Consider the following 16,672-nt stretch of genomic DNA (forward strand, 5'->3'; position numbering starts at 1 on the left):
GGCCTATTAATTAGGGCCGATTTCAAGTTTTCATAACAATCGGAAATCAGTATTTTTGGACACCGATTTTGCCTATTTAAAAAAAAAACATGTTACACCTTTATTTAATCTTCATTTAACTAGGCACGTCAGTTAAGAACACGTCCTTTCAATGACGGCCTAGGAACAGTGGGTTAACTGCCTCGTTCATGGGGCAGAACGACAGATTTTCACCTTGTCAGCTCGGGGGATTCAAAAAATTCTGCATATTTAGCTAAAAGAAATCCAGCTTATCAGGATTTTCTTGCGTTAATTGCACGCAGAATTTTACGTAATTATGACATAACATTGAAGGTTGTGCAATGTAACAGGAATATTTAGACTAATGGCTGCCACCCCTTAGATAAAATACGGAACGGCTCCACTAAAAGAATAAACATCTTGTTTTCGAGATGATAGTTTCCGGATTCGACCATATTAATGACCTACGGCTCGTATTTCTGTGTGCTATTATGTTATAACTAAGTCTATGATTTGATAGAGCAGTCTGACTGAGCGATGGTAGGCACCAGCAGGCTCGTAAGCATTCATTCAAACAGTACTTTCGTGCGTTTTGCCAGCAGCTCTTCATTGTGCGTCAAGCATTGAGCTGTTTATGACTTCAAGCCTATCAATTCCCGAGATTAGGCTCGTGTAACCGATGTGAAATGGCTAGTTAGTTAGCGGGGTGCGCGCTAATCGCGTTTCAAACGTCACTCGCTCTGAGACTTGGAGTAGTTGTTCCCCTTGCTCTGCATGGGTACAGCTGCTTCGAGGGTGGCTGTTGTCGTTGTGTTCCTGGTTCGAGCCCAGGGAGGAGCGAGGAGAAGCTATACTGTTACACTGGCAATACTAAAGTGCCTATAAGCACCTCCATAAACAAAAGAGAGAACATATTTCAACCCTGCAGGCGCAACACAAAACGCAGAAATAAAAATATAAATCATGCCTACCTTTGACGAGCTTCTTCTGTTGGCACTCCAATATGTCCCATAAACATCACAAATGGTAATTTTGTTCGATTAATTCCGTTGATATATATCCAAAATGTTCATTTATTTGGCACGTTTGATCCAGAAAAACACCGGTACCAACTTGCGCAACGTGACTACAAAATATCTCAAAAGTTACCTGTAAACTTTGCCAAAACATTTCAAACTACTTTTGTAATTCAACTTTAGGTATTTTGAATAGTAAATAATAGATACAATTGAAGACGTGATGATCTGTGTTCAATAGAGGAAGAAAACAAACTGCACCTCTATCAAACAGTACACATGAAGTGACCCTTGTTCAAGATGGCCGTACTTCTTCATTACACAAAAGAATAACCTCAACTAATTTCTAACGACTGGTGACATCCAGTGGAAGCGGTAGGAACTGCAAGCAAGTCCCTTTGAAATCTGGATTCCCAATGAAATCCCATGAAAAAAAATATATATCTGAATGGTTTGTCCCCGGGGTTTTGCCTGCTACATAAGTTATGTTATACTCACAGACATGATTCAAACAGTTTTAGAAACTCGAGAGTGTTTTCTATCCAAATCTACTAATAATATGCATATCTTATCTTCTGGGGATGAGTAGCAGGCAGTTGAAATTGGGCATGCTTTTCATCCGAAATTCCAAATGCTGCCCCCTATCTTAGAGTTATTTTGATTTTTAGGAATTATCTTTGAATGACAGGGTCCTGAAAAGTGTTGGTGTTTATTTTCTTGGTGTGTGAGAAGTGGCCTAATCATGGCGCCGGAGAAGAAGGCAGACATTTACGTGTCCCCAACAGCTGTTTTTTTTTATTTTGATCCAATTTTATTTGTCACATGCGCCGAATACAACCGGTGTATTGAGGTAATTGAATACAACCGGTGTTGAGGTAATTGAGATAATTATGTCCATGCAGTTAGGGTTGTTAAAGTGGCTATGCATAGATAATAACAGAGAGCAGCGTGGGGGGGGGGGTGCAAATAGTCTGGTTAGCCATTTGATTAGCTGTTCAGGAGTCTTATGGCTTGGGGGTAGAAGCCTTTTCGAAGCCCCTTGGACCTAGACTTGGCACTCCGGTACCGCTGGCTGTGCGGGAGCAGAGAGAACAGTCTATGAATAGGGTGGCTGGAGTCTTTGACGATTTGTAGGGCCTTCCTCTGACATCGTCTGGTATAGAGGTCCTGGATGGCAGGAAGCTTGGCCCCAGTGATGTACTGGGCCATACGCACTACCCTCTGTAGTGCCTTGTGGTCGGAGGACAAGCATTTGCTGATGCAACCAGGCAGGATGCTCTCGATGGTGCAGCTGTAAAATCTTTTGAGGTTCTGAGGACCCATGACAAATCTTTTTACTCTCCTTAGGGGGAATAGGTTTTGTCGTGCCCTCTTCACGGCTGTCTTGGTGTGCTTGGACCATGATAGTTTGTTGTTGATGTGGACGCCAATGAACTTAAAGCTCTCAACCTGCTCCACTACAGCCCCGTCGATGAGAATGGGGGCGTGCTCAGTCCTCTTTTTCCTCTAGTCCACAATCATCTCCTTTGTCTTGATCACGTTGAGGGAGAGGTTATTGTCCTTGCACCACATGGTCAGGTCTCTGACCTGTTCCCTATTGGCTGTCTCATCGTTGTCAGTGATCAGGCCTACCACTGTTGTGTCATCAGAAAACCTAATGATGTTGTTGGAGTCGTGCCTGGCCATGCAGTCATGAGTGAATAGGGAGTACAGTAGGGGACTGAGCACGGGGCCCCCGTGTTGAGGATCAGCGTGGCGAGTGTGTTGTTACCTACCCTTGCCACATGGAGGCGGCCCGTCAGGATGTCAAGGATCCAGTTGCAGAAGGAGCTACTTAGTCCCAGGGCCCTTAGCTTAGTGATGAGCTTTGAGGGTACTATGGTGTTGAACGCTGAGCTGTAGTTAATGAATAGCATTCTCACATAGGTGTTCCTTTTGTCCAGATGGAAAAGGGCAGTGTGGAGTGCAATAGAGATCGAATCATCTGTAGATCTGTTGATGCGGTTTGCAAATTGGAGTGGGTCTAGGGTTTCTTTTTTTTTTTTCTTTTTTTACAGTTTAGAACAAGTTCTCATTTACAACTGCGACCTGGCCAAGATAAAGCAAAGCAGTGCGACCAAAAACAACAACACAGATACACATAAACAAACGTACAGTCAAATACACAATAGAAAAATATATTTACAGTGTGTGCAAATGTAGAAGAGTAGGGCAATATATAGGCCATGGAGGTGAAATAATTATAATTTAGCATTAACACTGGAGTGGTAGTGAACCAGGCGAAGTAGTCATTTGAGGAGCCAAGGCTATTGAGTCTGCCGATAAGAATGCGGTCGAAAGCCTTGGCCTGGTCGATGAAGACGGCTGCACAGTACTATCTTTTATCGATGGCGGTTATGATATCGTTTAGGATCTTGAGCGTGGCTGAGGTGCACCCATGACCAGCTTTGAAACCAGATTGCATAGTGGAGAAAGTACTGTGGGATTCGAAATGGTCGGTTTGTTAACTTGGCTTTCGAAGATTTTAGAAAGGCAGGGCAGGATGAATATAGGTCTGTAACAGTTTGGGTCTAGAGTATCTCCCCCTTTGAAGAGGGGGATGACCCGCGGCAGCTTACCAATCTTTGGGGATCTCAGACGATATTAAAGAGAGGTTGAATAGGCTAGTAGTAGAGGTTGCAACAATTTTGGCTGATAATTTTAGAAAGAGAGGGTCCAGATTGTCTAGCCCATGTAGGGATCCAGATTTTGCAGCTCTTTCAGAACATCAGCTGTCTGGGTGAGGGGGGGGCGTGAGCAAGTTGCTGTAAGGGGTTCTGAGATGTTGGCCGGTGTAGCGGTAGCCAGGTGGAAAGCATTGCCAGCCGTAGAAAAATGCTTATTGAAATTATCGATTATCGTAGATTTATCGGTGGTGACAATGTTTCCAATCCTCAGTGCAGTGGGCAGCTGGGAGGACGTGCTCTTATTCTCCATGGACATTAGTGTCCCAAATTGTTTTTGTATTTGTGCTACAGGATGCAAATTACTGTTTGAAAAAGCTAGCCTTAGCTTTTAGTCTTAGTATCGTGGGGTCTATTCGATGCTAATGCAGAACGCCACATGGTGTTTTTGTGCTGGTCAAGGTCAGTCAAGTCTGGGGTGAACCAAGGGCTATATCTGTTCTATGTTCTACGTTTTTTAAATTGGGCATGCTAATTTTAGATCGTGAAGAAAGCACTTTTAAAGGAGCAGATTTCTAGGCGCAGAAGAATACATTCAAGGCATAATGTACAGACAAGGGTATGGTAGGATGTGAATACAGTGGAGGGAAAGCTAGGCATTGAGTGACGATGAGACAGGTTTTGTCTTTAGAGGCACCGTTTAAGCCAGGTGAGGTCACCACATGTATGGGGGGTGGAACAAAAGGGCATATTGAGCAGGGCTGGAGGCTCTACAGTGAAATAAGACAATAGTCACTAACCAAAACAGCAATAGACAAGGCAATTTGTCATTAGGGAGAGGCATGTGTAGCCGAGTGATCATAGGGTCCAGTGAGTAGCTAGTCGTGATGGTTCGACAGGACTCCGTGTCGGCAGTAAAAGGGTCCAGGCCATTGGGCAAAATAGGGATTGTAAGAATTGGCTGATGGACCTCTTCAGCTAGCCAGGAGATGGGCTAAGCTCGTGACTAGCTCCAGTTGCTTGCTTGCTTCGAGAGAAGTTAGCCAGGAGTAGCCACTCGGATAGATGCTAGCTAGCTGCGATGATCCGGTGTAAAGGTTCAGAGCTTCCTGTAGGAATCCGGAGATGTGGTAGAGAAAAAGCAGTCTGATATGCTCAGGGTTGATATCGCGCTGTGCAGACTGGCAGGAATTGACCGGGCTGAGGTTGGCTGATGTCTGAGTTCACGGCGATGACCGCTAGCAGTGACTAACAGACTAGTAGCTAGTTAGCTGGCTAGCTTCTGATGGGGATTCCGGTTCTAAAGTGTAAAAAATTGCAGATCCGTACTACATTGAGTGAGGCGGGTTGCAGGAGATTATGTAAAGTCCGTAGATGGAAATTGAGATTTAAAAAATATTTTGAAAAAGATATGAAATGTTTATGAAGAAAAATATATATACAGTTCAAGTCGGAAGTTTCCATAGGCCTTTTTTAGGTCAGTTAGGATCACCACTTTATTTTAAGAATGTGAAATGTCAGATAATAGTAGAGAGTGATTTATTTCAGCTTTTATTTCTTTCATCACATTCCCAGTGGGTCAGAAGTTTACATACACTGAATTAGTATTTGGTAGCATTGCCTTTAAATTGTTTAACCTGGGTCAAATGTTTCGGGTAGCCTTCCACAATCTTCCCACAATAAGTTGGGTGAATTTTGGCCCATTCCTCCTGACAGAGCTGGTGTAACTGAGTCAGGTTTGTAGGCCTCCTTGCTCACACACTCTTTTTCAGTTCTGCCCACAAATTTTCTATAGGATTGAGGTCAGGGCTTTGTGATGGCCACTCCTTGACTTTGTTGTCCTTAAGCCATTTTGCCACAACTTTGGAAGTATGCTTGGGGTCATTGTCCATTTGGTAGACCCATTTGCACCAAGCTTTAACTTGGTCTTTAACTGATGTCTTGAGATGTTGCTTCAATATAATCCACATAATTTTCCTGCCTTATGATGCCATCTATTTTGTGAAGTGCACCAGTCCCTCCTGCAGCAAAGCACCCCCACAACATGATGCTGCCACCCCTGTGCTCCACGGTTGGGATGGTGTTCTTCGGCTTGCAAACCTCCCTCTTTGTCCTCCAAACATAACGATGGTCATTATGGCCAAACACTTCTATTTTTGTTTCATCAGACCAGAGGACATTTCTCCAAAAAGTACGATCTTTGTCCCCATGTGCAGTTGCAAACCGTAGTCTGGCTTTTTTATGGCGGTTTTGGAGCAGTGGCTTCTTCCTTGCTGAGCGGCATTTCAGGTTATGTCGATATAGGACTCGTTTTACTGTGGATATATATACACTTTTGTACCTGTTTCCTCAAGCATCTTCACAAGGTCCTTTGCTGTTGTTCTGGGATTGATTTCCACTTTTCCACACCAAAGTACGTTCAATTTAGGAGACGGAACGCGTCTCCTTCCTGAGCGGCATGGCGTCTGCGTGGTCCCATGGTGTTTATTTGAGGTCAACCGATTATGATTTTTCAACGGCGATACTGATTATTGGAGAACCAAAAAAACCCGATACCGATTAATCTGACTTTTTTTTTTACATTTATTTATTTATTTGTAATAAGGACAATTTCAACAATACTGAATGAACACTTTTATTTTTACTCAATATAATACATCAATAAAATCAATTTAGCCTCAAATAAATAAGGAAACATGTTCAATTTGGTTTAAATAATGCTAAAACAAAGTGTTGGAGAAGAAAGTAAAAGTGCAATATGTGCCATGTAAAAAAGCTAACATTTAAGTTCCTTGCTCAGAACATGAGAACATATGAAAGCTGGTGGTTCCTGTTAATAGGACTTTATATAATATTCCCAGGTAAGAAGCTTTAGGTTGTAGTTATTATAGGAGTTATAGGATTATCGGAATTATAGGACTAATGGACTATTTTTCTCTATACCTTTTGTATTTCATATCTTTGACTATTGGATGTTCTTATAGGCACTTTAGTATTGCCAGTGTAACAGTATAGCTTCAGTCCTTCTCCTCGCCCCTACCTGGGCTCGAACCAGGAACACATCGACAACAGCCACCCTCGAAGCATCATTACCCATCGCTCCACAAAATCCGCGGCCCTTGCAGAGCAAGGGGAACAACTACTTCAAGGTCTCAGAGCGAGTTACGTCACCGATTGAAACGCTATTAGCGCGCACCCCGCTAACTAGCTAGCCATTTCACATCGGTTACACACTCCTAATCTCGGGAGTTGATAGGCTTGAAGTCATAAACAGCTCAATGCTTGAAGCACAACGAAGAGCTGCTGGCAAACACACTAAAGTGCTGTTTGAATGAATGCTTACGAGCCTGCTGCTGCCTACCACCGCTCAGTCAGACTGCTCTATCAAATATCAAATCATAGACTTAATTATAACATAACACACAGAAATACAAGCCATTAATATGGTCGAATCTGGAAACTATCATTTCAAAAACAAAATGTTTCTTCTTTCTGTGAAATACAGAACCGTTCCGTATTTTATCTAACGGGTGGCATCCCTAAGTCTAAATATTGCTGTTACATTGTACATCCTTCAATGTTATGTCATAATTATGTACAATTCAGGCAAATTAATTACGGTCTTTGTTAGTATAAATGGTCTTCACACAGTTTGCAACGAGCCAGGCGGCCCAAACTGGTGCATATACTGCTTGCACGAAAAGCAAGAAAAGTTACACAATTTCCATAGTTAATTAAAAGAAAGTCATGTTAGCAGGCAATATCAACTAAATATCCAGGTTTAAAAATATATACTTGAGTATTGATTTTAAGAAAGGCGTTGATGTTTATGGTTAGGTACACATTGGTGCAACGACAGTGCTTTTTTCGCGAATGCGCTTGTTAAATAACCGTTTGGCGAAGTAGGCAATGACTCAATGAGAAATGAACTGTCACCGCATCGATTATATGCAACGCAGGACAAGCTAGGTAAACTAGTAATATCATCAACCATGTGTGGTTAACTAGTGATTATGTTAAGATTGATTGTGTTTTATAAGATACGTTTAATGCTAGCTAGCACCTTACCTTGGCTCCTTGCTGCACTCGCAAAACAGGTAGTCAGCCTGCCACGCAGTCTCCTCGTGGAGTGCAATGTAATCGGCCATGATCGGTGTCCAAAAATGCTGATTACCGATTGTTATGAAAACTTGAAATCGGCCCTAATTAATCGGCCATTCCGATTAATAGGTCGACCTCTAGTGTTTATACTTGTGTACTATTGTTTGTACAAATGAATGTGGTACCATTTGGAAATTGCTCCCAAGGATGAACCAAACTTGTGATCTACTATTTTTGCTGATTTCTTTTGATTTTCCCATGATGTCAAGTAAAGAGGCATTGAGTTTGAAGATAGGGCTTGAAATACATTCACAGGTACACCTCCAATTGACTCAAATGATGTCAATTAGCCTATCAGAAGCTTCTAAAGCTGTTTAAAGGCACAGTCAACTTAGTGTATGTAAACTTCTGACCCACCGGAATTGTGATACAGTGAAATAATATGTCTGTAAACAATTGTTGGAAAAATTACTTGTGTCATGCACAAAGTAGATGTCCTAACCGACTTGCCAAAACTATAGTTTGTTAACAAGAAATTTGTGGAGTGGTTAAAAAATGAGTTTTAAGGACTCCAACCTAAGTGTATGTAACCTTCCGACTTCAACTGTATATATGTGTGTGTGTGTATATGTGTGTATATATGTTTGTATTAGAGGTCGACCGATTATGATTTTTCAATACCGATACCGATTATTGGAGGACCAAAAAAGCCGCTACCGATTAATCGGACGATTTTTATTTTTTATTTGTAATAATGACAATTACAACAATACTGAATGAACACTTATTTTAACTTAATATAATACATCAATAAAAATCAATTTAGCCTCAAATAAATAATGAAACATGTTCAATTTGGTTTAAATAATGCAAAAAAAAAAGTGTTGGAGAAGTAAAAGTGCAATATGTGCCATGTAAAAAAGCTAACGTTTGAGTTCCTTGCTCAGAACATGAGAACGTATGAAAGTTGGTGGTTCCTTTTAACATGAGACTTCAATGTTTTAGGTAATATAGTTTTTATATTTGTAACACATCGACAACAGCCACACTCGAAGCAGCGTTACCCATCGCTCCACAAAAGCCGCGGCCCTTGCAGAGCAAGGGGAATAACTACTCCAAGTCTCAGAGCGAGTGACGTTTGAAACGCTATTAGCACACACCCAGCTAACTAGGTAGCCATTTCACATTGGTTACACCAGCCATTAGGCTGATAGGATTGAAGTCATAAATAGCACTGTGCTTGCAAAGAGCTGCTGGCAAAATGCACGAAAGTGCTGTTTGAATGAATGCTTACGAGCCTGCTGCTGCCTACCATCGCTCAGTCAGACTGCCCTATCAAATCATAGACTTAATTATAACATAATAACACACAGAAATACAAGCCTTTGGTCATTAATATGGTCGAATCCGGAAACTATCATTTCGAAAACAAACTTTTATTTCAGTGAAATACGGAAGCGTACGGTATTTTATCTAACGTGTGGCATCCCTAAGTCTAAATATTCTTGTTACATTGCACAACCTTCAATGTTATGTCTTAATTACGTACAATTCTGGCAAATTAGTTTGCAATGAGCCAGGCTGCCCAAACTGTTGCATAACCCTGACTCTGCGTGCAATGAACGCAAGAGAAATGACACAATTTCACCTGGTTAATATTGCCGGCTAACATGGATTTCTTTTAGCTAAATATGCAGGTTTAAAAATGTATACTTCTGTGTATTGATTTTAAGAAAGGCATTGGTGTTTATGGTTAGGTACAACAATTGTGCGTTCTTCGCAAATGCGCTTTTGTTAAATCATCCCCCAGCGTTGCATCGATTATATGCAACGCAGGACACGCTAGATAAACTAGTAATATCATCAACCATGTGTATAGCTAGTGATTTATGATTGATTGATTGTTTTTTTATAAGATAAGTTTAATGCTACCTAGCAACTTGAAAAACGTGAAAATCTGTCGTTCTGTCCCTGAACGAGGCAGGTAACCTGTTATGGCTGTAATCCCGATATCGGGATCGATATGACAACTACCAGTGAAAATAGAGGGTGCCAAATTCAAACCACAGAAATCTCATAATTACAATTACTAAAATGTACATGTGTCTTATCATTTTAAAGCTATTATCGTTGTTAATCCCACCAAAGTGTCTGATTTCAAATCAGCTTTTCAGCGAAAGCACTACAAACGATTGTGAGGTCTCGACCAAACCACACAGCCATTTTCCAGCAAAATATAGCATTCACAAAAAGCATAAATAAAGATAAAATTAATCACTAACCTTGAATTATCTTCATCTGATGACACTCATAGGACTTCATGTTACACAATACATGCATGTTTTGTTTGATAAAGTTCATATTTCTATTAAAAAATCTGAGTTTACATTGGCTATTTAGATTCCCTAGTTCCAAAAACATCAAGTGAATTTGCATAGCCACATCGTTTCAACAGAAATACTCATCATAAATGTAGATGATAATACAAGTTATACACATGGAATTATAGATACTATACCTCTCCTTAATGCATCTGCAGTGTCAGGTTTCAAAATAAGTTTACGGAAAAAGCAACCCATGCAATAATCTGAGACGGCACTCAGAACAGTAGCCAAATTAGCCTCCGTGTTGGAGTCAACAGAAACCAGAAATTACATGATAAATGTTTCCTTACCTTTGATGAACTTCATCAGAATGCAGTCCTAGAAATCCCAGGTCCACAATAAATGCTTGATTTGTTCGAAAATGTCCATTATTTATGTCCAATTAGCTACTTTGGTTAGCGCGTTTGGTAAACAATTCCAAAGTCACAAAGCGCGTCCACTATAACGTGATGAAATGTCCAAAACTTCCGTAACAGTCAGTAGAAACGATGTACTGAATCAATCTTTAGAATGTTGTTTACATATATCTTGAATAACGTTCCAACCGGAGAATTAGAATTACTTCAGATGAGCGGTGGAACGCAAGTCCTTCCCCTGTGAACGCGCCTGGTGAAAGCATGGTCCACTCATGGCTGTGGTGACTATTTCCTGTGTCAATCGACCCCCCTTCACATTAGAGTCATCAGACAAAGTTCTATTGACTGCTGACATCTAGTGGAAGGCATAGGAAGGAAAACTCATCCATTTCTCGCTGTAATTTAAATGAGACCTTGGTTGAAAATCTGCCACCTCCAGAAAAACAAACAGGAAATGGAATTTCTCAGGTTTCTGCCTGCTATATGAGTTCTGTTATACGCACAGACATAATTCAAACAGTTTTAGAAATGTCAGAGTGTTTTGTATCCAATACTAATAATAATATGTAAATATTAGCGACAATGACTGAGGAGCAGGCCGTTTGATATGGGCACCTTTCATCCAAGCTACTCAATACTGCCCCTGCAGCCATAAAAAGTTAACCCACCGTTCCTAGGCCGTCATTGAAAATAAGAATGTGTTCTGAACTGACTTGCCTAGTTAACCTGTTGCGTCGAGCAATCCCGTATCCGGGAGCGTAATTATAGCCTCAAGCTCATTACATCTCAGATTTTCAAAATATGCTTTTAAACCATAGCTACACAAGCATTTGTGTAAGAGTATTGATAGCTAGCATAGCATTAAGCCTAGCATTCAGCAGGCAACATTTTCACAAAAACAAGAAAAGCATTCAAATAAAATAATTTACCTTTGAAGAACTTCGGATGTTTTCAATGAGGAGACTCTGTTAGATAGCAAATGTTCAGTTTTTCCAAAAATATTATTTGTGTAGGAGAAATCGCTCCGTTTTGTTCATCACGTTTGGCTAAGAAAAAACCCAGAAAATTCAGTCATTACAACGCCAAACTTTTTTCCAAATTAACTCCATAATATCGACAGAAACATGACAAACGTTGTTTAGAATCAATCCTCAAGGTGTTTTTCACATATCTATTCGATGATAAGTCATTCGTGGCAGTTGAGTTTCTCCTCTGAAGCAAATGGAAAAATGCACGCAGCTAGAGATTACGCAATAATTGCAACGGAGGACACCAGACGGAGCACCTGGTAAATGTAGTCTCTTATGGTCAATCTTCCAATGATATGCCTACAAATACGTCACAATGCTGCAGACACCTTGGGGAAACGACAGAAAGTGTAGGCTCATTCCTTGCGCATTCACAGCCATATAAGGAGACATTGGAACAAAGCGCATTCAAAATCTGGGGCATTTCCTGTTTGAAATTTCATCTTGGTTTCGCCTGTAGCATCAGTTCTGTGGCACTCACAGATAATATCTTTGCAGATTTGGAAACGTCAGTGTTTTCTGTCCAAAGCTGTCAATTATATGCATAGTCGAGCATCTTTTCGTGACAAAATATCTTGTTTAAAACGGGAACGTTTTATTATCCAAAAATTAAAAGAGCGCCCCCTATATCGAAGAAGTTAAATAAAGGTATAAAAAAAAATCTGAAAAATCTGCGCCCAAAAATACCGATTTCCGATTGTTATGAAAACTTGATATCGGCCCTAATTAATTGGCCATTCCTATTAATCGGTAGACCTCTAGAATGTACAGTGCCTTGCGAAAGTATTTGGCCCCCTTGAACTTTGCGACCTTTTGCCACATTTCAGGCTTCAAACATAAAGATATAAAACTGTATTTTTTTGTGAAGAATCAACAACAAGTGGGACACAATCATGAAGTGGAACGACATTTATTGGATATTTCAAACTTTTTTAACAAAGCAAAAACTGAGAAATTGGGCGTGCAAAATTATTCAGCCCCTTTACTTTCAGTGCAGCAAACTCTCTCCAGAAGTTCAGTGAGGATCTCTGAATGATCCAATGTTGACCTAAATGACTAATGATGATAAATACAATCCACCTGTGTGTAATCAAGTCTCCGTATAAATGCACCTGCACTGTGATAGTCTCAGAGGTCCGTTAAAAGCGCAGAGAGCATCATGAAGAACAAGGAACACACCATGCAGGTCCGAGATACTGTTGTGAAGAAGTTTAAAGCCGGATTTGGATACAAAAAGATTTCCCAAGCTTTAAACATCCCAAGGAGCACTGTGCAAGCGATACTATTGAAATGGAAGGAGTATCAGACCACTGCAAATCTACCAAGACCTGGCCGTCCCTCTAAACTTTCAGCTCATACAAGGAGAAGACTGATCAGAGATGCAGCCAAGAGGCCCATGATCACTCTGGATGAACTGCAGAGATCTACAGCTGAGGTGGGAGACTCTGTCCATAGGACAACAATCAGTCGTATATTGCACAAATCTGGCCTTTATGGAAGAGTGGCAAGAAGAAAGCCATTTCTTCAAGATATCCATAAAAAGTGTTGTTTAAAGTTTGCCACCTGGGAGACACACCAAACATGTGGAAGAAGGTGCTCTGGTCAGATGAAACCAAAATTGAACTTTTTGGCAACAATGCAAAACGTTATGTTTGTCAAACATGGTGGTGGCAGCATCATGGTTTGGGCCTGCTTTTCTTCAGCAGGGACAGGGAAGATGGTTAAAATTGATGGGAAGATGGATGGAGCCAAATACAGGACCATTCTGGAGGAAAACCTGATGGAGTCTGCAAAAGACCTGAGACTGGGACAGAGATTTGTCTTCCAACAAGACAATGATCCAAAACATAAAGCAACATCTACAATGGAATGGTTCAAAAATAAACATATCCAGGTGTTAGAATGGCCAAGTCAAAGTCCAGACCTGAATCCAATCGAGAATCTGTGGAAAGAACTGAAAACTGCTGTTCACAAATGCTCTCCATCCAACCTCACTGAGCTCGAGCTGTTTTGCAAGGAGGAATGGGAAAAAATGTCAGTCTCTCGATGTGCAAAACTGATAGAGACATACCCCAAGCGACTTACAACTGTAATCGCAGCAAAAGGTGGCGCTACAAAGTATTAACTTAAGGGGGCTGAATAATTTTGCACGCCAAATTTGTCAGTTTTTGATTTGTTAAAAAAGTTTGAAATATCCAATAAATGTCGTTCCACTTCATGATTGTGTCCCACTTGTTGTTGATTCTTCACAAAAAAATACAGTTTTATATCTTTATGTTTGAAGCCTGAAATGTGGCAAAAGGTCGCAAAGTTCAAGGGGGGCGAATACTTTCGCAAGGCACTGTATATGTATGTATATGTGTTTGAGGATATGCGTGTATATTTATTAAACCGTTCAAAAGTTTGGGGTCACTTAGAAATGTCCTTGTTTTTTTTTTGAACGAAAAGCACATTTCTTGTCCATTTAAAATAACATAAAATTGATCAGAAATACAGTGTAGACATTGTTAATGTTTAAATTACAATTGCAGCTGGAAATGGCAGATTTTTTTAAATTGAATATCTGCATAGGCCTACAGAGGCCCATTATCAGCAACAATCACTCCTGTGTTCCAATGTCACGTTGTGTTAGCTAATCCAAGTTCATAATTTTAAAAGGCTAATAGATCATTAGAAAACACTTACAATTACGTTAGCACAGCTGAAAACTGTTGTACTGATTAAAGAAGCAATAAAACTGTCCTTCTTTAGACTTGTTGAATATCTGGAGCATCAGCATTTGTGGGTTCGATTACAGGCTCAAAATGGCCAGAAACAAAGACCTTTCTTCTGAAACTCGTCTGTCTTTTCTTGTTCTGCGAAATGAAGGCTATTCCATGTGAGAAATTGCCAAGAAACTGAAGATCGCGTACACCGCTGTGTACTACTCCCTTCTCCCATTGATGCTCTCTGTGAAAAGGATGTTTGTCTGTTTTCTTTAGTTGATATGTCTGGATTTGACTGTATGCCTCAGTATTAACTTTCCCCTTACCTCCTTCCTTCTCCTGTGCAGAGAAGGCAGGCTCGGCTCTAGCAGGGGGCGCCTCTCGAATGAGTGGCAGCAGCAGCTCTTCTGACTCTGGCAGCAGCAGCTCCAGTGGCTCCAGCTCAGAAAGCAGTGACTCCGATTGATCAGAGAAAGACCCACATACAGTCCAGTCCCTCTCTTACCGTAGTTAATTTACCCCCCTTTCTAGCTAGTAGTCTACTCTCTTTTTTTCTTCCCCTGGATGACTTTTATAAGATAATGAAAATACTTTTGATGACGAGGATATTGCTAATGTTTTGTATTTAGAAATGCCTTTAAAGAAAAACATAGGAAACGTGTAAGAAGATATAGCTGACTGAACATAGTCAGGATTTGTTTTTGCTGGCCCTTAAAGGGAAATGCCTGGTATCACCAGAACAACATGCGTTTAGTTAATATTATAATTTTTTAAAGACTATGTTACATAAGTAGTAAACCGTTAAGAAACACTGAGATTGATTTTGGTTTGGACAAAATTGTCTCAAGGAACAAATATGGTCTTTCTCTTCCTGGGATGGCTGTTGCCTCTAGTTTGACCTTTGCCACCACACATTATTCCTTTTTTTTTTTTTTTTTTTTTTCGGTTTTATGGATACAGCTATATTTAAGAAATTAAGATAATTGTTATTTTTATGGTCATACATACAATTTTTGTTGACAATGTAAAACAAATGGTTTTAACGATCATCTATAGAAGATAATTGATAACTGTTTATTTTTGTTCTCAATCTTCCATTCTCCATTCAGTGTTTGTAAATCTGTTGTCTCAAGGGTCTGTTCAATGTAGTTGACGGTTAACACTAGACTGCGATTGAGTGATACATTGACTTAATCATGGCCCTACCTATTTACTGAGTGTTTTATCTACACATTTATGGCAAAGTAAAGTTGCTGTTTGATACATTTTCTGATTGTCTTAAAGATTATTTTTGAGTCTCATGCTTTGATATTCTGTCCACAGTATGTGGTGGCATATACAAATTCACTTTTTGCAGCCAGTGTTAATGTTAAATGCTCCCCTACTAAGATGTAACACACATCACACACTCTTGTGGTTTGTTTCCCAGCCTGTTTGTATATTTGGCATGTGCCATATCTGACAACTTTCATTATTGAATGTTATAACTTTTTCCTTTGTCTGTGTTTGAGCTAGTCTTTCATTTGAACATTATGGTTGTATTCCATATGTAGGTGAATTAACACTCACAGTATAGCCTGTTTCTTTTAAGAGTGGAGAGCAATGGGCTCTCTGTCTCCTCTGCGTAAACAACTAATCGCCACGTGTACAAAAACGTACACAAGACAGGAAATTAGAATCTAAAAGTAAATAATCGTATTGTTATTTTGTTCATATTTGAGCATTACAAAGACCTCTGTAAACAGAACTAGGTAGATGTGTCATAATACACAACCTAGTCTTCCTTCCAAATTCAGAATCATGAATTCAAACTCCTTGTTTACCTTTTACAATACACCTGTTGTGACTGGATTTTTACAATTATGTATCTGTAATTTCTGAGATGGTAAGTGTATTTTCTATCAATTTTAGATAATTTACAACTGCAGTTCACGAAGCTGAGATCATTTGGTTAGTTGTTAGTAGTGGTGATGTTTTAAACTTGATCTGCTAAATCCCCATTAACCTCATTATACAGATTCAGACAACCTCTTACATAAAAAAAAAAAAGCTGTTTTTGCCTGAGGGATGTCATACGAATTGTTTTCACCATATTCACTTATTTGTTCATTTTAGTTCTTGTTCAACATATAATAGATCATTTTTATATTTTAATAAAATCATTTTATGTATTTGCATGCACTCCTGCTGTAACTTTCTGAAATATTTTTTAGCACTGTATTGTAACTTCTGTAGACATCAATCTTTGAGAATTAAAGATTTGTGTTGTAGTTTTAGGGTTTAAGGGTGAAATTACATAGGGATGCTGGGCAAACAAAAAGTTAATATTTGATGTAATTATTTACATGGGATACCATATTTTTCTGAGTTCCTTTGTTTTCATAAATAAACCACATAAACATACACGATTGTGAGCTCC

General features: G+C 39.8%; 1 protein-coding gene across 1 annotated transcript in view; it reads left to right on the forward strand.

Annotated features, from left to right (window-relative positions):
• LOC110531936 (bromodomain-containing protein 3) overlaps positions 1-16,655 on the forward strand; it is a 34,026-nt gene extending 17,371 nt beyond the window's left edge. Inside the window, exon 12 of the mRNA XM_021615452.3 lies at positions 14,601-16,655. Coding sequence (XP_021471127.1) covers positions 14,601-14,719 — 119 coding nt within the window. The 3' untranslated portion in view covers positions 14,720-16,655. The remainder of the gene's footprint in view (positions 1-14,600) is intronic.
• Positions 16,656-16,672: the final 17 nt, after the last annotated feature.

This window comes from Oncorhynchus mykiss, chromosome 9 (genome assembly GCF_057628025.1).
Source record: "Oncorhynchus mykiss isolate SJ-2025 chromosome 9, ASM5762802v1, whole genome shotgun sequence".
In the NCBI taxonomy this organism is placed as follows: Eukaryota; Metazoa; Chordata; class Actinopteri; order Salmoniformes; family Salmonidae; genus Oncorhynchus; species Oncorhynchus mykiss.